Source organism: Pinus tabuliformis, chromosome 3_1, assembly GCF_031772625.1.
Source record: "Pinus tabuliformis cultivar Carrire ecotype Pingquan chromosome 3_1, CPIR1, whole genome shotgun sequence".
Taxonomy (NCBI): Eukaryota; Viridiplantae; Streptophyta; class Pinopsida; order Pinales; family Pinaceae; genus Pinus; species Pinus tabuliformis.
In genome coordinates this window covers 343,308,025-343,328,769 of record NC_142301.1, presented here as the reverse complement: position 1 = coordinate 343,328,769, position 20,745 = coordinate 343,308,025, and the positions used below count along the sequence as shown (strand labels likewise).

The following is a 20,745-nucleotide window of genomic DNA, read 5'->3' as shown; positions in this document are numbered from 1 at the left end:
TTGGGTTTCGCCCACGTGCTAAATGTGTTTGTCACGGCCATCTTTTGCATTTTGTGGTACATTTTCCTATTGAATGTGGCCAAATATGCTTTTATCTTTCTTTTTAGCTGCATCAACCTTCGGGGCATCATTCCAAGCCTGACCCAAGGTGTAGGCAAGGGGAAGGGGCGAACTGACCCTATGTGGATCCAGTGGAGGAATGTGGACCCAGGCAGGAGAAATGATGAACGAGGTAATAATGAGTGTAAAGGTGGTAATATGAGCGGATAAGGGAGTGGGACCACGCAACCAAAATCAGGTTTCCCATGAAATACCATCCCTAAAGCCAAATGGTCAGTAAAAGAGATTCCACAAGACTAGAATGCAAGGTTAATATCCAAAAAGGGGTCTAGGGGACAAGGGCACAGACTCGACCCATTCTTTTCACCGAATCTCCCCATTAATCCATGCCCAGAAGTGTCCATGATAAGCAAGCTACAATAATCAGTTAACAAATGACAAGGCATACCTTTAGGTTCGGGAGGCTTACCTTCAATCATACGATCATGGCAGATGGGCGAGGGATCACATGGTTGGCTCAGGTGGCGGAGAAATGACACAGTGAGCTAGCTGGTGGCTGTAAGGGGGTGCTGGTTGCCGTTTAGGGATCATCTTGGAGTAAAATTCTCCTAGGGATATCACCCACAAAATGGTGGGTAGCATTGTTGGAGCAGAATATGTTGCAACTAATTTAGTGAGTTGTGAAGCAGTGTGGCTTTGGAAGTTACTTGCGAGACTATTTGATGCAACCCTAAGGCTGCCACACACATATACCTTATCGGGACTTAAATTTCCCTTAATAACGGCCCTTTAAAACTTTATTCCTCCACGCCCCTTAGGTATATGTATCGGAAGCGTTTACATGGTTAAAACCCCGGACCATACCTTTTCTTGGTTATATATTAAAACACGCAGAAATGCCTGAAAACCACACAAAAACATTGATCTTTTACCTTTTGCATCGGCGCGCTTACCGTATGCAAATAGTCAACGCACCAAGAATTTGTGATCGTTGCTCTGGAGCAACGAGATCTGACGGTCCAGATCAAATCGCCTTATCGGTGATCAGGTTTCCAATGGTCCCATATATCTACGCTATCTTTGACGGAGTTTCGATGTGATAGCGTAGTCACCGTCGGCAATAACAATGGCGCTTAACAATATATAACCCCCGCTTCAAAACCCCTCCATGCAATGGCCTTTAAGGACTCGATAGGCTATCTAATTGGCACTATACTGTTTCGGGTCCAGGTAGGTTGCGATATCGGAATTCGCTGACTTCCCAAGTCGGTTCCCTTCCTCTGATGCGATGCAATCTATATATCAGACCCGATAAGGCCCAAAGCTCCTGCGAATAAATTTTCAAGTCCGCTGTATCATTCCGCTTAGTGGTTTTGCGCTATTTCTCTGTGTAAATGGGTTTTCCGCTTACGGACCCATATTATACCAAATTCTACCCTATCCACGGGGATTTCTACGGTAGAGTATGAAAACACAGAGCCAATGCCAAAATCATTCACATATAGAGAAGGAGCAAGCATTCGAGGCCTCCACGGGCCGATTATATAATTATGCATGCAACACTGATCTTTCCACAATAAACAATAACAGAGTCCTGCCTTAGGCCAGATTATACAAACAAAGACCTCTGCCTTAAAAGAAATGCATTCAATTACTCGGTTCCACACTCTAAATCAATTCTCTGTGTACAGACATACATACAAAACTATATTTGGGGTTCTCTGCACTCTCTGCCCTGATTATTCTAATTAGCGGCCTTCTCCTCCTATGCTGCCCGTAGGCTTACAAACGCTCTCGAATTCCTCCCTCTGTCTCTCTTCCTTCCTTTCAGAAAAGAAAGGAAACACATATATGCTAAGTTAACCATCTCCTCCACAATTGGAGGAATAAATTATACATTTAGAATTCAATCCTATCCTAATCTAAACAAACTAGACTACTTGGCTTGATCTCCACGCAGGGAGGATCATTTGCCATTTTATTCCCAATTCTGTTCAGAATTAGGCAGCAAATAAACCACTTACATAATTGAAATTAATACCATTTAAATAACCAATTCTTCCTCCAACCTTTCATTAGCCATAACATGTGACCACTCCATCACATTGCTGGCTAGGTCTAGATGCTCCTGCATCACTATTTGATCATGTGCTAGAGCCGATCGTAATATATTGTGATAATCAAAGTTGTGTGAAGCTAACAGGGAATCCAGTTTTTCATGACAGGTTGATGCACATCGAGATCAAGTACCACTTCATTCATGACATGGTGCAAAAGGGAGCAGTAAAGCTCTAGTATGTCTCTATTGATGAGCAAATTGATTATATTCTTACAAAGCCTCTGTCCAGAGCAAAGTTTGTATACTTCAGAGACAAGCTTGGACTTGTTGAGAATGCTTCGCTCATTTAGAGGTGTTGAAAACTGTAATTAGGTTCGATTTTCATAAATGTATTTAAGTCACAATGAAATGTATTTATCAAAAGAATGAAGAAAATCTTTTTTTTTACTATTATTATGACTTATTAAAGCATAGGTTTCATGATCGCGTCATCATGTTTTTAGGTCAAAGCCCCCATTGAGGACTTCTAGGATTTATTCCGAGTCATTAGCGTCGCTGTCCATTAAAAGAGACCCTTCTTAGGCTTTTGATTCATGTAAAAAGAATTAATATTGAGTCAAACAATCTATATGTCACCTCCACACCAAGTCAACCTCAACTGGGTAATTCGACTTCACTAGAAGCCTCTATATTGGAGCAGTTCGATTTCATTTGGAGCTAAAAAGTGCGAAGTTGGAAAAGAGCTGGAAAAGGGTGCGAAATTTGGAAGGAAGGAAGAAGACATCAAAATCGAAGTTTTGGGCCATCTATCTCTCATTCGAGTGGGGTATCTAGGAAGATCAAAGTTTTTCTTGACTGGTCGAAGGTTAGGTCGAAGTTGCTGTTAGGTCGAAGTTGCTGTTGAAGGGTTAGCTTTTGCAAAAGGGAAGAGAGGGCTCACTTGGTGTGGAGGAAATCTTTGTCTAGGTCAAGAGTCTTGGATTATCATGTGAAACTATTGAAGGAAGAATTGTTGACTGGGTTTTCCCCTAGATAAGCGTTTTGCCCTGGCTGCCCGCCTATATCTGGTGTCTTTGTGCTATTGTTTTGGTAATTGCTTGATGAACTAAAAGATAAAAGAAGAACATAAAGATAAAAGAATCACAAGTAATTATCTATATAATAAAATCTTTCTGCCTTTCTGATTTTCTAACATGGTATCAGAGCTAAGGTGAAGAAGGAAAAAGGCAGTTTGAGGATCTACTGAAAGGAGTCTAAGAAACCTCAAAAGGATTGAGCAAGGGATCATATAAGGAGATCTTATAAGGAAAGAAGCTTACTACCTTCAAGGACAATGTCTAACACAATAAAGGGAGAGAACAAATTGGAAGGAGCATCTAATTACAGGTCATGGAAGAAGAGAATTGACCTTTTTCTTGAAAAGAACAAAATCTTGGATTTGGTCAAAGGAAAAATAAAGAAACCTACTAAAGGATCTAGTGATGCAGATAAAGTGAAGTTTAGAGAGTCAGAGATATTGGCTATGACACTAGTGGTAGAAAGTATAAAGGATAGTCTTGTCCCATACATTTACAACATAGACCATGCTTAAGAAATGTATGAAGCCTTATCAAAATTGTTCACTATCAAGAACATCGGTCAAGTAGCAAGTCTGAAGAATGAATTAAGGACCACAAAAATGATAAAAGATGACACGGTGGCTTCCTTCTTTGTAAGGATAGCCAAAATTAGAGATGACCTTCTAGGCATAGATGAGATTGTACCGGAAAAAGAGCTAGTGATTACTGCATTATTGGGATTGCCACCTACATGGAGTGCTTTTGCTTTAGGACTCAATAGCTAGAAATAAACTCTATCATTTGAAAGAATTATTATAAGACATGTTCTTCATGTTGGATTTAAAAGAGAAAATTTCGAAATTTGAATTTTGAATTTTTGGCTCCAAACTAGTCAAGTCGGCCCTTCCTCATGTCAGGTTGGTCCTAGTGAAGAGACACACCCATTCGCGAAAGTAGAACACTATAGAAAGAACATTCGACCTCCTCAAAGCACCATTTGACCTCACACACGAAAGACATCTTTTGGGCATGCAAGCGACGAACGAGAAGGACAAAGATCATCTGTCTAACTTGCACGTGTGGGTTTCTCTCTCTTCTAGCTCACACGTGTGTTTTTGGGCAGTTTCGGGCAGCAGTTTTAGGGCAGGCCAAGTTTTTGGGCATATTCTGGGAGGCTGAAGTTGCAGGGAAAAGGTTTGACTTGACTTGATTAGAGGGCTGCTTAACCAGGTTTGACCATAGCTTGTTGATTAGCTTGATATCATAGTTGACTAGTAGCATTAGATGTATCTATTGTTGAATTGAATAATTGCTCTATGGTTGCTAGGTTTTCTCCCAAGTGGGTTTTCGCAGGATAAAATCTTGTGTTCTCTATGCGCATTGTGATCTCTACTGTCCTTATGCTTTATGGTTGAATTTTTGAAGTGTAATTGCTTAATGTTAAACTAGAATTGTTAAACGAAGATCTACATCATTAGAAGTAATTATCAGTACTTAAGAAATTTTGTGCTTGTATCTATCGCACTTGAAAAATCAACATGAAGGCATACATCACTAGTTGATTTTTTAGCTACAATTTTGTCATAATTTCAGATCAAAGGTGATCGTTATTTCCACATTGTTTGTGGAGGGTTGCTAAGATAAGAAAAGAAGGATCTGTTTGTAGAATATGTTGTTGCATGTGAAGTAGGAAAGGAAGATGTATGATTGAGGAATCTTCTGTCAAGATTCGTTTGAAAGTCCTACTATGATAAATTGAGAAGCAACATCTAGTTGTCTAAAAGACCCTGAAGGTTTGTGTTTACTTATGTACATTTGAAAGTTTGTTATTGATTGGGGTTGTGTTTGTATAGGTAAATCTCTCAAGAGGTTTGATAGCATGCTGGTTACACGAGAGAGATTTGTTACCGATCTGTTTGATCAGGGAGGATTTGCTACCGATTGGAATAATCGAGAGTGTTGAGGCTTTGTGTGTAAGACACATTTCCTGGGAGGACATCTGGCCAACACTTTGTGTTGATGTCTGGATCCCGAAGTAGGGAGGGTGGCGTTGGTCATAGAGCTCTGACCTTAGATACACACTTGCATGCCTGGGTCGATGGTTAGCAAGTAAATCTGATGGTACTTAGACTAGTTGAAAGCTTTAGTCCATCTTAGTCCCACCTGGATAGATTGCCCTAGTCAGGAATCTAGTCCGTGGCACTGTGAGTGCCTAAATTGTTCAAGGACCTTGGATAGATTGCCTTGGTCAGGAATTTAGCCCATGGCATTGCGGTGCCTAAACTCTTCATAGTTCATATGTTTTGAGATCTTCCTTGTACTTGTTATTATGAATACCTCCCTAGTTAAGAGGGAGTGTTGAAAAATGTAACTAGGTTCAGTCTTCATAAGTGTATCTGAGTCACAATGAAATGTATTTATCAAAAGAATGAAGAAAATATTATTATTATTATTAAAGCACGAGTTTCATGCTTGGGTCATCATGTTTTTAGGTCAAAGTCCCCATTGAGGACTTCTAGGATTTATTATGAGTCATTAGAGTCATTGTCCATTAAAAGAGACCCTTCTTGGGCTTTTGAATCATGTAAAAAGAATAAATATTGAGTCAAATAAGATGTATGTCACCTCCACACCAGGTCGGCTTCAACTGGATAATTTAACCTCACCAGAAGCTTATATATTAGAGCAGTTTGATTTCATTTGGAGCATTCTCTCTCACACAAGTTCGACTTACAAGCCAAGGCAGCTAAAAAGTGCGAAGTTGGAAAAGAGCTGGAAAAGGGTGCGAAATTTGGAAGGAAGGAAGAAGATGTCAAAATCAAAGTTTTGGGCAATCTATCTCTCACTCAAGTGGAGTATCTAAGAAGATCAAAGTTTTTCTTGACTAGTTGAAGCTGTTGCTACTGCCAGTTGCTGGGTTGAAGCTGCTGCTACCAGTTGCTGGGTTGATGTTGCTGCTATAAGTTGTTGCTGCTAGGTCGAAGTTGTTATTGAAGGGTTGTAATATGCAAGAGGGAAAAGAGGGCTGACTTTGTTTGGAGGGAGTCTTTGTCTAGGTCAAGAGTTTTGGATTATCTTGTGAAACTATTGAAGGAAGAATTGTTCACTGGGCTTTCCCCTAGATAGGGGTTTTGCCTTGACAGTCCGCCTATATTTGGTGTCTTTGTGCTATTGTTTTGGTAATTGATTGATGAACTAAAAGATAAAAGAATCACAAGTAATTATCTATATAAGAAAATCTCTTTGCCCTATTGATTTTCTAACAAGAGGGAGTGTTGATGATATAACATCAGTGACATACATTCTACCTGTGTCATATATGACCAAAATTAGGGAGAATGGTCCAGTAGAGGACAATCATTCTTCTTGTGTCAAGTATATTGACCAGAATTAGGAAGAATGGTCCTGGAGGCCCAAAATTACTCAGATAGAGTGTGACCTTTCAACATCAAGATAATTTAGCATCAGGCCCATAATTACTCAGATAGAGTGTGGCCTTTGGAGATTCACCATGTGTCAAATATTGACCAGAATGATGGTGAACCAAGACTAGTTTGTATACCATGTGTCAGATAGACCAGAATTATGGTGACTAGTTGATGCTAATGATGTACCATGTGTCAGGAGTACCGACCAGAATTATGGTGAGGACGCACCATGTGTTAGAGGTACCAACCAAAATTATGGTATCTTGTTGATGTTGTTGATCTACCATGTGTCAAAGTTATTTGGCCAAAATTATGGTAGTTGGATGATGCAAATACTATTGATGATTTGTTATAACTTTTTATTAGAGAAATTTTCAACACGAAGAACATCTGTCTAGTCATTATGAATAGCTCCCTAGCTAAGAGGGAGTGTTGAATTTTTGTAGCTATGGTCGGTCTTCATAATTTATATTTTGGCCCTTGTAATATATATTATATGTTGTAATTGTAAGACATGTTCGTCATGTCATTATCATTGATTAGCCCTTGAAAAAATTATTATAAGACATGTTCTTCATGTTTGATTTAAAAGAGAAAATTTCGAAATTTGAATTTTGAATTTTTGGCTCCAAACTAGTTAAGTCGGTCCTCCTTCACGTCAATTTGGTCCCAGTGAAGAGACACATCCATTCGGGAAAGCAGAACACTATATAAAGACATTCGACCTCCTCAAAGCACCATTCGACCTCACACAAGAGAGACATCTTTTGGGCATGCAAGCGATGGACGAGAAGGACAAAGATCATCTGTGTAACTTGCACGTGTGGATTTCTCTCTCTTCTAGCTCGCACGTGTGTTTCTGGGCAGTTTCGGGCAGCAGTTTTAGGGCAGGCCAAGTTTTTGGGCATATTCTGGGAGGCTGAAGTTGCAGGGAAAAAGTTTGACTTGACTTAATTAGAGGGCTGCTTAACCAGGTTTGACCATAGCTTGTTGATTAGCTTGATATCATAGTTGACCAGCAGCATTAGATGTATCTATTGTTGAATTGAATAATTGCTCTATGGTTGCTGGGTTTTCTCCCAAGTGGGTTTTCGCAGGATAAAATCTTGTGTTCTCCATGCGCATTGTGATCTCTACTGTCCTTATGCTTTATAGTTGAATTTCTGAAGTGTAATTGCTTAATGATAAACTAGAATTGTTAAATGAAGATCTACATCATTAGAAGTAATTATCTGTACTTCAGAAATTTTGTGCTTGTATCTATCGCACTTGAAAAATCAACATGAAGGCATACATCACTGGTTGATTTTTTAGCTACAGTTTTGTCATAATTTCAGATCAAAGGTGAACGTTATTTTCACATTGTTTGTGTTGACCTTTGTGCTATTGCAAATCTCTTACTCTCAACATGTGTCATAACACATTTTAAGAACTTTTCTGGACACATTGTAGTTTAAGACTGGCATTTCATCTTTCGCTTCTGAATATTGTCAAATGTATTTCTGAGATATATAGTTCAGTAGCGCTGTCTGATACCTTGTTTTTCAGCGGCATTTGCACATAAATACAATCTAAAACAGTCCCTAAATAGATTGATCAAATCTGTATTGCATTGACCTAGTTATTCATGCAGTCATCATATCATTTCTCTGCTCAGAGTATCTCATTGCTGGTTTAAGTTACAGGGTTTGTGTAATCTTACACACATAATAATTTGTTCTTTGAAGCTAGTTTCACTATCATATGACTTGCTTGTGTGAGGTGGTGTTAACCCAGATTTATCTTAACAATGAATAACCGTAATTGCTAAGTGGTCTCTGTTTTAACAGTCGCAAATTTACTCAGAATTCTCAGTGGAAATGTCATTATCTTTTACGAGTATCGAAATAATCTACACGTCCCCAGACGTTTGCTCCATTGGATCTATAAGCTCCCATCTTTTCTTTAAGTGGATACCTAGATCAGAGAAGAACTCATTTTAACTGTAGCTTTTTGTTTAAACCATTATCTAGTCATATATTCTTTTTCTGTCCCAAATATGCCAGCATTTAGCTATTTCCTTTGAAACTTGGCTTACATATTATGACTGGATTACATGTTTTCAGTTTCGAAATCTGTAGGAAGAATCTTTAGGATCAGTTACAGTCTGTGATTCGGAATATGAAAGAAAAAGGGTATATAATTTTTCTGAGGTGCACTTACTAGCGATTAGAAAGAAAGAACTTATATTTGTTTTTTTCTCATTTGAACTTATTAGAGATAAGAAAGAAAGAGCAGCAGGTCATTTATATGCTGTTCAGTTTGTAATTTTTTTCTTTAAATTTTTACAGTGGTTTCAATAATGCATTTCAGTTCTTTCTTGAAAATTTGAGCTACATGTCATAAATGCAATACAATTTTTCAGTTTGAAAAAATAAGCGGTCAAATCTTTGGGCTTAATAACAATACTTGAATAGAAATATGACAGAATGATTTAATTTTTGCATAGGATATATGCTCAGAAGAGAATAGTGACAAGATAATGAAATGGATTTCTCTTTGTGATTCTTTTGTATTCTAAACATGCTGAAGGTTTATCTTATGATATTCTTTTGATGGAACTACATATTGCAATTTTAGGCTTTTGAATATGTGGTCGGAATGGTCCAGTTTATAGATTGATAGAGGAATCCCATTTAAGAAATTTCATAGATGTATAATAGCTCCTTTGTTACTTTTATCACTTGAGAAGCTAGATAGATTTCTTTGGCTAAGATCAACCAGTCCCTCTTATTAGATAGTCCATCTACCAAAAATAAAAAATTACAATTTACTTTTCACCATTATGACCCATCAGCAACTAAAAGGCTGCCAAATTTCCAATTGCTGAGCCATTGCAAACCAAAATTTCGCTGACATGGAGCTTATTATTCATTAATGCCTCTGTATTATGACGTGTAATTTTGTTAACTTATTTTCTAATAAAGTAGAAGTTTTAAGTCATAGTTTGGCAAGAACCTTTCACAGGTTGCTTTGAATTGCAGAGAAACCCCTCATTATTCTGTGATCACCAATGGCTAGATTTAAGTTCTTCTAAGTTTCAAAGAGAAATTCTTGGACTTGGGAGTCCAGTGTGCTTGTTTCGACTGTGGGATATGGGGCCATCATATCTCCCTCGTATTTAGCTGGTTTCTCTCCGATCATCCAGTCAGAATTTTCAGTTTGATGCAAAACTGCAATTTCAGCAATTGCAAACTGTAATCTTGGACTAATTCCCGGGCATCTGAATCTACCCAGATTCTCAAACGTGCAATTTGAGCAATACAAACTGACATTTCAGCAATTCTTCATCCTCTGGATTCTGTTGGATACAGGGTAATTTGAGTGCCCCTTATCAAACATTCTTGTTTCGTAAGTTCATAAAAAGTCTATCGTGTTGCTTCTTCAATTGAATGAAACAACCAGCAACCTTAATTTCCAAACAAGGCAATCAATGTGTTGGTAAGAGATAATTGTTTTCTAATGAGCATAATTGTTTAACATGGTGCATATTTAGTTGTAACTTGTGATGACAAGAATGTCCTAGTAAATATAAATGATATGAGTTTTTTTCACTGCACAAGTGAAGGCAATGCTTGTATTTGGTGGTGATCACTTAAAACTCACTTTTTTTTATTTCTTCCTTGAAATAGGTCTGTTGCTTCGGAAGTATCAACTGATATAGTAATTGAAGTCAATCAGATAACGTTTTTGTTGCACAAGGTATATCTTTCTAGCCATTACTTTAAAGTAAAATATTTTGTATGCTTGGACTTCAATTCTCCTTTTGATTCTAGTTCTGGATTTTTAGTTCATTTCATGGTTGCATAATAATAAAGATACCAATATTTGTGTGTGGAAAGAGGTTGCTGTGCTAGGATGTTTCTTTTCCATATTTTGGATAATGATGCATTCCAGTCCAAGCATGTGGTTGTTGATACCTGCTAGATATAATATGTACAATGAGCATCAATTGCAATGTTTTCTTGAAGTTGAGCATTCCTATTTAGCTAAAAGATCATAAACAATGTTTTAAATCGGTTTCCGTGCAACAAGGTGAAATTTCTGACATCTCTAAATGAAATTATTTCTTAATATCAAAAATACGTATCCACTAGATTGTGTTTGATGGGGAGGAGCTAAGGCTAATCTCCAAAATCCAAGGGCTGTTGACATTATATCACTCTAATGAAACAGAATGAAGAACTGAAACCAAAGTTATTAAGTAGGGGACTCATGTAAAAATATTATATACAGTCAGAATTACAAAACAATGCCCACAAGATAATAACATATTTGAGTAATGTCATATTTTCATAATAAGATTATAAAATGACACTTGTATTTTGGATATGACCAAAGCTTTGCAAGTAATGTTAGGGTATGACATTGCACTATATACAAAAGTGATCACAAGAATGGTATAGCGAGTCAAAGGATCCGAGTTTACACTTGTCAGTGCATGGTGTGTATTTAGTATTTTTGGCTATGGGTACCTCTTAGATGCTATTGTGTCTAGGGGTTTCAACATAAATGCTTTGAATGCATTCATTGCATCAGCTTTGGTTGCATACTGAATTCAATTTTAATGCAACCTTGTACCTTTGCAAGAGTCAAAGTTGACTTGGAATGTAGGGTTGGGATAAGGTGTAAGCAATTTGATTTGATGCCCTTTTCTTGTTTTAACTCCAGTGTTTTTTTATCGATTGTCCACCTTGTTGGTTTTAATAGGTTGCAACTTCCATCATAATGCACTAGGGAAACCTAACATTGCAATCCCATCGCCTAAAAATGATCTTGTAATCTTGTATATTACCAAGGGCTTTAAGGGTTGTCGTGATGGTACTTGCCAAGGCACCCCAAAAATTCCTACCTAAGGTTTATCACAAAGTAATTTTGGTAATGTTTGTAATATTTTAAGTGAGGAAACCCTCTTAGGCTTTTTTGTTGGCCATATTATGGTAGAAACAATTTGTGTAGCTAGGTGGAGGAGTTTAGGGATCCACATGGGTGCATTGTGTTTATACCTACATCCTAACTAATGTTGCACGACTCATACTTGGCAATAGCTGGCATATCAATCGTCGACTCGGGAAAACTATGGAACAAACTCGGGAAAGACTAGGCTAATAGCAAAAAAAACTAAAAAAAATCTCATTTTTTTGCATAAAAGATAAATTAATGGCATTTCCAACACGTACAAATTATAAAAACATGGTTTAGACAAGAATTCATAACATCATTTCATAAAATATGATCATATAACATAACATAATTGAGATTTGTATGCAAAATTTTTAAAAGAAAACTGAAAAATGATTCTTTAAACAAAATCACATATGGTAGCAACTTGCAAGTTCTCCATGGATCATAACATAATTAGAAAACCAAAAATAGACAATGTCTCCATGTGCAATGTCACATCTCATGCATCAAGATGAGGATGCCTAAAATAAGCCTTCGAGGAGCTAGTGCTAACATCAATGGGTTTAAACAACAATTGTGAGGTAGGTGTGTTTGGAGTTTCCATTTAACAAAATCGCAGACCAGAGGGATCCTGTGTATCCTTATCAAGCCAACTAAAATCATCAGTAGGCAACTCCTCCACAACCCATTTAGACTCTAGATCAATGTCATCCAATACAATTGGATCTAAATCCTTTGGAGGCATTTGTTTAGTGAGCAACCTAAGGTTGTAATAAATGTAGACTAGCTTTTACAACTGTTCATGATCCAACCTATTATGGTTTTTGCTATGGTTGTGCTCAAATATTGACCAATTGCACTAACATCTTGAAGCACTGCAAGGCTGGCTTAGAACTCTTACAATTCCAATGCCACTATCTATCCACCAATCGACCATAAAAAACAACTAAAAAGTTGAGAGTGTTTCAAATTGCAATGCCAAACTTGAAGAATTTATAAAATTTAAAAATTGAATCTTACATGGCATTTTCTTGTCCTTGAGCCGTATGGTTGAGCTAAATCCAAACATGCTAGATTCTTCCTTGTACATGTCATGTTGCAAATTGATTTTGTCTTGAATTTCTTGCCTCGACAACATCCTCCCAATGCATATTATGACACCTCTCATCAACTTGGGATCTTTTTTAATATTAGACCCCTCATTATAGAATATGCTTGGATTTAGATATGCTCTTGTTGCATGCAACAATGAATGTAGCTGCTTGTCCCACTTGGAATCAATAATTTCTCATATAGGAAGATATTTAGATGAATCTCCCCTGTAAAATGCCTTGATGGCCTCTTTAGCCCTGTCCATGCCCTCATAAATGTAGCCCATTGGAGGTTTGTCTACATCCATGATCTTCAAGACTTTCACAAGGGGCTCGATTAAGCCACTAATCTCAGGGACTTTCTCTCACAAGTCCTCTTTTAAGAAAGACACCTTCACAACAATGGCATATGGTTTTGTGCAATATTTCCAAAATAATGATTGTTGAATACGAAACATCTGCCTCAAAGCTTGGTACTCATTCAAAAGGCTTTGGAGGGAGAGGAAATTATTGCAAACGATGTGATAGCGGGTTGACTGAGCTCACCCTCTGTGAATTCTCTCATAGGACTCAACACCCAAGCATGGTTATAAATGTACTTCGTTATTTGTTTACACTCTACAACAACATCTTGCACCCACAACAACTTCCCAATGTCCTCCAAAATCAGGTCTATGCAATGGGTAGCACATGGGCTCCAAAAAATGGTAGGATATTTTTTGGTTAGCATTCTTCCAGCTGCCACATAATTTGCAACATTGTCCGTGATTACTTGGACAACATTTTTTACCCCAACTTCCTCCACAACCTCTGACAACATTGAAAAAATCAGATTTGCATCCTTTACATGTGAAGATGCATCAAGATTTGCATCCTTTACATGGTTCCTCTAAAGCAATCAACAATAAAGTTGATGATTCTTCTAGCCCTCTAATTTGTCCACCCATCTAACACAATTATGCACCCAGTGGTCTTCCATGAGTTTTTAATGTTGTCCAGTTGTGCCTTGACACATTCAGGCTCCTCATTAAGGTCTTTCTCCCTAAGTGAATTATAAGAAGGTGATTTGTAGCTAGGGCCAACACATGCAATTGCATCTACCATGTGCTGAAAGAAAGGCGACTTTGCATAATTAAATGGGAGGCTATCATGATACCAAAACCTCGTCACTACCATATCTGCCTCCTTTTTTTCATTAAAATTTTCCAAGCTTGGCGAAGATCTCAAACCAGTGCGAAGAAGGAAGAAAAGAAAGGTTATATGAGATGCATTTCCTACAACATTTGATGAGGAAGAACCTATAGGAACATGTTGACCTTGTGTCTAAGATCCACCCATTGCTACAACTTTATGCTTCATTCTTGATCTCTTAAAATTATGTTTTTGAATGACATCCAAATTAGCTTGCATTTTGGTTGTGACTTCTAGGGCAATGATCACAAATTGTCGCATCTTTACCCACTATTCTAGCTAGGTGGTATTTCAATTTGTTTATGCCCTCGGACACCACAGTGGGACAAAAATTGCATTTGACTCTCGCATTAAAACTAGGAATTTAACATGTACCATATTCCCAAGCTTCATCAAGAGGCCTTCTAGACTTGGAGTTAGGAGCCATGGAATTTATGGATCAGGATTCTGGATGACAATTTGATTTCAGAAAGAAAAATTATATAAAAAAATATATATTTTTTTGTTAAGTTTAGTTATGTTCTATGCTTAGAGCAATTTATTTCAATTTTCACAGTTAGTTCAATATCTTTTCCAGATTAGCAATCACATCAGTATTAAAGTAACTGTAGATAGAACATAAACATAAATCGCAGAAGACAAGCCAAGACAAGAGAACACAAGATGTGGCGCTAGCTAGGGACAAACCCCAATGTGGGGAAGCCCTTGATCAATTCTTCTTTTATGTTCTTCAATAATTCAGCAGATAGAGAGAGATAGAGATAGTACATTTACAACGGAAGTCAACACTTTGACTTACTATATCTACATGAGATCAGTTGAAGACATGCTGCTTCAACTGGTTCTCCAAGATGACTCCTTAACCTATCATAGCGTTGCATCTTGTCTACATGCTGCACCTTGCTGTGCTGCACCATGTTGCACTTCATATCGATGCTCTTGTCACTTTGTTGCTCCACTCATTGAGCTGTTCTTATCACGGATCTACATCTAATGTTGTACACATTGTGGATCTGCACTCAAAGTCTGCTATGCTATACTTGATTATCAGTTGCACTTGTCACAGTGTTTTCACCCAATCATACAAAAAATACTCAATACATCATCATGCTACAATGCCTTGTTGCTACATCATGCTGCTGCTATACTTCAGTTGCTTCATCATGCTGCAACACCTTGTTGCTACATCGTGCTGCTACTATACTTCTGTTGCTTCATTGTACTGCCATATGTATATCAGCCTTAGCTACTTGCTATGGCTTGCAGCCTAGCAAAGCAGCGAGGCTATAGTTCCAGAATCCTTCAAGTAGACCCAAACTAAACAATCCTTCTTTTGTCATGTTGTCACCTACAGCAATCCGAATTTATACACTGCCCTTTCTGACCTCTTTATATTGCGGCTTAGCTTCCTTGCAAACCGAGCTCAAGAACAACCCTATCATGCCCAAATAGCCCTGAAATAGACCACGTTGTAACCTACAACGATGTGGCTTTATCACATAATTCCTACGCTGATTTTCTAGACTCCTTCACGATGTTATAGGACTCCTTCTGCTGCAGCTAGGTCACCTCTTGTTGCGGCTAGGTCTCTCCTCATCTTGATGCGGCTATGGCTTCATAATCTGCAGCTACGACTTCATTATGATAGTGGCTAGGTCTCCTCTGTAGAGCTGTGGTTAGATGTCTCCCTTGACTGCGTATTAGGCCCTCCTCCTTGCTGTGGATTAGGCCTCTTCTCAACTGCAGTTAGGGCCTCCTTTAGTCAACGGATTAGGGCTTCTTTAGACTACGTATTGGAGCTCCTCGAGACAGCAGATAGATCTCCCTTCAATTTGCGGCTTGAGCTCTCCCTTTGACTGCGGCTAGGCATCATTATGACAACAACTAGGTCTCCTCTCTAGAGCTGCGGTTAGATGTCTCCCTTTGCTGCCTCAGATCATCATTAACTGCGGTCAAGAGCACCATCCTTACTGCGGCTAGGGCATCATCCTTACTGTAGGTAGGGCATCATTCTCACTGCGGCTAGGGCATCATTCTTACTTAGTCTAGCATATACTCTTTGTGTCTCTCATTCACCAAAACCCAAAGATGTGGAGAGGAGGAGATCACATGAAGAGTGTGTGACAAATGACTTCAAGTTGTTAAAATTGGTAACTAGGGCCAAACTCCATGTGGGTCATCTTATTCATGGCTGATATATTTTCATTAGACTCTTCTCGTCGAGAGGTGTAGGATTGATCTAAAGATCATCCGATTCCGATAAGTATTTATGGAGATATGGATTTATTTTGATTATGGAATAATTATCAAGCCTACCAACAACTCATGTAGGCTTAGAAGCCAAACAGTCGCACCTATTCAATTATCATTAGATGTGTATAAGGAGGACTTTTCCTCATTTGGACTCACTCAACTCATCACACCTCTCTCTCTCTCCAGTGCAGAAAAGAGTCTCTCCTCTCCTGCGTAGTAGGTGACTCTATCTCACACAGGTGGAAGGAAGGACGCAGAATTTAGTGCTGCAACTGCAGAAACAAATTTTGACGAGCGTTGACCAGAAGACTCCCTCCTCAGAACTGCATTGTAGGTCCATCTGGACCTCCTTTGAAGGCCGCATTTTTTGGTGGTGGAATCAAGCCGATCCGACAGTCGGTTTGCAAGATATTGACTACCCTAGTTTTGATGATGAAGCCGCTAATGCTGATGCTGCTGATCTAGGGTTTGCTACTGTTGATATAAATCAGATTTTTTGTACTATTTCTCTCTGCTGAATTATTGAAGATAAAAGAAGATTTGATCAAAGGGTTTTCCCATATTGGGGTTTGTCCCTGGCTAGCCGCCACATCTTGTGTCTCTTGTCTTGGCTTGTTTTTAGTTGATCGTTTAATGTTCTATCTGCACTTTACTTATGCACATGTGATTGCTAATCTGTGAATAATAATAAGAAAGAGAAGTAAATTGCTCTAAGCATAGAACATACCATAAATTAACATGGTATTAGAGTTGAGGTGAAGACAAAGCCCGAGCGAAAGGACTCACACCGGGACGATGATCAAAATCCATCTCATGGCAATCAAAGGAATTGGCAAATTCAATAGCAAAGGTAAAAGGAGTGCTAGTAATCAAGGAAGAGGACAACCATTCAAGAAGGCTATTCTAAAAGAACAGAACAAGATAGAGCAGAGCAGGGCAAGGGTCAAGCTGTACAGGGCAGTGCATTTGATGGATGAATAGTAGCGACTGACATACAGATTGCAGATGGAGTTCTCCCTAGTTGAGAGGGAGTGTTAAAATTGGCAACTAGGGACAAAATCCTTGTGGGTCATCTTATTCATGGCTGATAATATTTTCATTAGACCCCTCTCGTCGAGAGGTGTAGGATTGATCTAAAGATCCTTCGATTCTGATAAGTATTTAGGGAGATGAATTTATTTTGATTATGGAATAATTATCAAGCCTACCAACAGCTCATGTAGGCTCAGAAGCCTAACAGTCGTACCTATTCAATTATCTTCAGATGTGTATAAATACAGGAGGACTTTTCCTCATTTGGACTCACTCAACTCATCACATCTCTCTCTCTCTCCAGCGCAGAAAAGAGTCTCTTCTCTCCTGCGCAGTAGGTGACACTCTCTCACACAGGTGGAAGGAAGGACGGAGAATTTAGTGCTGCAACTGCAGAAACAAAGTTTGACTAGCGTTGACTAGAGGACTCCCTCCTCAGAATTGCACTTTAGGTCCATCTGGACCTCCTCTGAAGGCCGCATTTTTTGTGGTGGAATCAAGCCGATCCGACGGTCGGTTTGCAAGATATCAACTGCCCTAGTTTTGATGATGAAGCTGCTAACGCTGATGCTGCTGATCTAGGGTTTGCTACTGCTGACATAAATCAGATTTTTTGTACTATTTATCTCTGCTAAATTATTGAAGATAAAAGAAGATTTGATCAAAGGGTTTCCCCATATTGGGGTTTGTCCCTGGCTAGCTGCCACATCTTGTGTCTCTTGTCTTGGCTTGTTTTTTGTTGATCGTTTAATGTTCTATTTGCACTTTACTTATGCACATGTGATTGCTAATCTGTGAATAATAATAAGAAAGAGAAGTAAATTGCTCTAAGCATAGAACATACCATAAATTAACACAAGTCCTCTTCTATTTATACTAAAACGTAGAGGTTGAATAGACGCGACTGTTGGGCTTCTGAGCCTACATAAGTTGTTGGCCGATTTCACAATTTGTCCATAATCAAAATAAATTCATATCTTCATAAATACTTATCGGAATCGGATGATCTTTAGATCAATCCTACACCTCTCGATGAGAGGGATTCAAGAAAAATATTAGCTGCCATAAATAAGATGACCCACATGGAGTTTGGCCCTAGTTGCCAATTTTAACACTCCCTCTCAACTAGGGAGAACTCCATCCGTTGATCCATATGTTCGACTGTACTATCTCTGCCATCAGTGCCTTGCACTGATCTGCTGAGCTCTGCTTTGCTCTACTCTGCTCTGCTCGAACTATGAAGAAGAAGAAGTGATCGAGGATGTATTGTACCATCCTCCACTGACCCGAAGTCAGTCTTAGAGTGTGTACCACTTTCACTGGTCCCAGACCAGTCCTCTACTGACTCGAATTCAGTCTTAGAGTGTGTACCACTCTCACTGGTCCCAGACCAATATCATTGATCCCAAATCAATGGAGGTCATCCTAGCATAGGGAGTACGGTAGATACAACGATGCGTCCATCAATGGAACTACTATGGTCCCTATCCTCATTTCCCTGCTCATTGATCAGATGAGAGGTACTTCCCATGAGTCCCAGATTGCATGGGTAGGATGCCTCGACAAGAGAACTAATCATCCTGTCCATAGGAGAACGAATCATCCTGTCCAGTGGATGCCACGGAGAACTAATCATCCTGGCCTACAGGAGAACGAATCATCCTGTTCCACAGTCGCCATGGAGAACGAATCATCCTGGCCCACAGGAGAACTAATCATCCTGTTCCATAGTCGCCACGGGGTATCACAGGGGAAGGTTGAACCTGTCATCCTGCACATAGTGCACCACTAGGGGAGGGTGAGTCGCCTTGTGGTCGTATGTTGCTCTAGTAAATACTTGGTGCCCCCCTGGAGCTCCTAGAGCTCAATACATCATACTTGACCCTTATAAGAGGGTTTCTGAACGACACCAAGTTGTTCTCGGAAAGTCAGGAATTTGACCTTTCCCAGGGGCTTTGTCAAAATGTCTTGCGACCTGTACATCAGTCTCAATACGATGGAGCCTCCTTGCTCATCGACTTACCATATCCTAGATAAGGCAGTATCTGTGTCTATTTGCTGGAGCAATCATCGAATATGGGATTCCTCAATAATCGAATCCTACCTTTGGTTGTCACAGAGAATCACAGTGGTATTCATCATGTGTTCAAACAGCTCACTTAAGAGCTTCTGTAACCATGCAGCTTCACACGAGATCATACTCGTAGCTATGTATTCGGTCTCGGCGGTGCTTATAGCAACCGACTTCTGCTTCCTGCTTATCCATGATCTCAAAGCAGAATTCAAAGAGAACCAGCACTGAGAAGTGCTCTAGTGATCCTCCACACCAGTGTTGATAATATCGCCGAAATATCGGCGATATTCAGAAATATCGCGATATTTTCGGTGAGCCGAAATATCGCTGACAAAATATCGCGATATTTTCGGCGATATTTTATATCGTGATATTTCCGAAATATCGCCGATATTTCCGAAAATATCGCGCGATGATCGAAAATATCGCCCGATGACTGTAAAAAATTTCCGCATGGCCTATAAAAATCTGAATTTGGTTTTTTTTCATATCATTTTCATTTTTGATTGCTAGAGAAGGAAGGGGAGAGCTATGTGGTCGCTGCCAAGGAGGGTTTGAGCGTTCTAGGCCCTAGTATTGATATGCTATTCATGGTAATGTTAAATTCTTAAAGTAAAAGTGACATTCTCCTTAATCTTCATTTTCATCCTTTTACTTAAATTTTTAACATTATCATGAAATGACTCAGGATGTTTGAGAGTGGTTCCGGCCTCATTGGATTTCATATGGAGAAAGTAGAATTTTAGATTTCATTCAAAATGCAGCAGACTTATCAGTTTTTTAGGATTTCAAGATTGGGAGATTATAATGTTTCCAGGTGACACCACCTGCCCAGGCTACCCCTGCCACCAGTAGAGGACGTGGTCTACCTCCTATAGCTCCTACTTCTAGTTCTTCAGTTTCTAGAGCATAGCAAACTCCACCAGCACCAGCATCTACATCTAGAGGGAAAGGGAAAGCTGTGGCATTTTCTCGCAAGAGGGGTAGAGGAAATCAATAGGATTAGACTTTAGTTATTTTCTTATGTGCTTGTAAGTTGTACATGAACAATGAACATTGAATATTCAAGAATCAAGACCAAGCATATCACATTCTAATTTCTAAATAGTAAATTTTGATTCTATTTATTTTTTTAAAGTGAACTATGAACTTTGAGAAGTAATTATATTTTAATTTGATTAGATAAGCTGCAACCTGCAATTTAATATGGATAAAAAACTATATTTCGGTATATATGTATATATATATATATATATATATATATATATAAAAGGTGTCCCTCGTGTCTTGTTTCCAGGTCGTTGCGTTTTGTATTGAATACTCATATTTACGTGTCCTCCATGTCTCGTGTCCTCTTGTCATGTGACTTAGCTTAGACAATATTGATGTATTGTCTCCGTGGAGGGTGGAGTCTGAGGAGCCCCTCTTGGAGGAGTCACTTTCATGGTTAGAGCCAATGGCAGATGATCCATTAGAGCAGGGGCAGCAAGAGGAAGACTTGGAATCAGAGGAGCAGCAACACTCAGAGGAGGAGGAGGAGGACACTGCGGGAGCA

The 20,745-nt window shown here is 38.9% G+C and overlaps 1 protein-coding gene across 1 annotated transcript in view; it reads left to right on the top strand.

The window, feature by feature from the left end:
* Nucleotides 1–20,745, top strand: part of LOC149187130 (BTB/POZ domain-containing protein At1g67900-like) — a 152,272-nt gene that overhangs the window by 40,582 nt on the left and 90,945 nt on the right. The window contains exon 2 of the mRNA XM_089411292.1: nt 10,277–10,346. Coding sequence (XP_089267418.1) covers nt 10,277–10,346 — 70 coding nt within the window. The remainder of the gene's footprint in view (nt 1–10,276; nt 10,347–20,745) is intronic.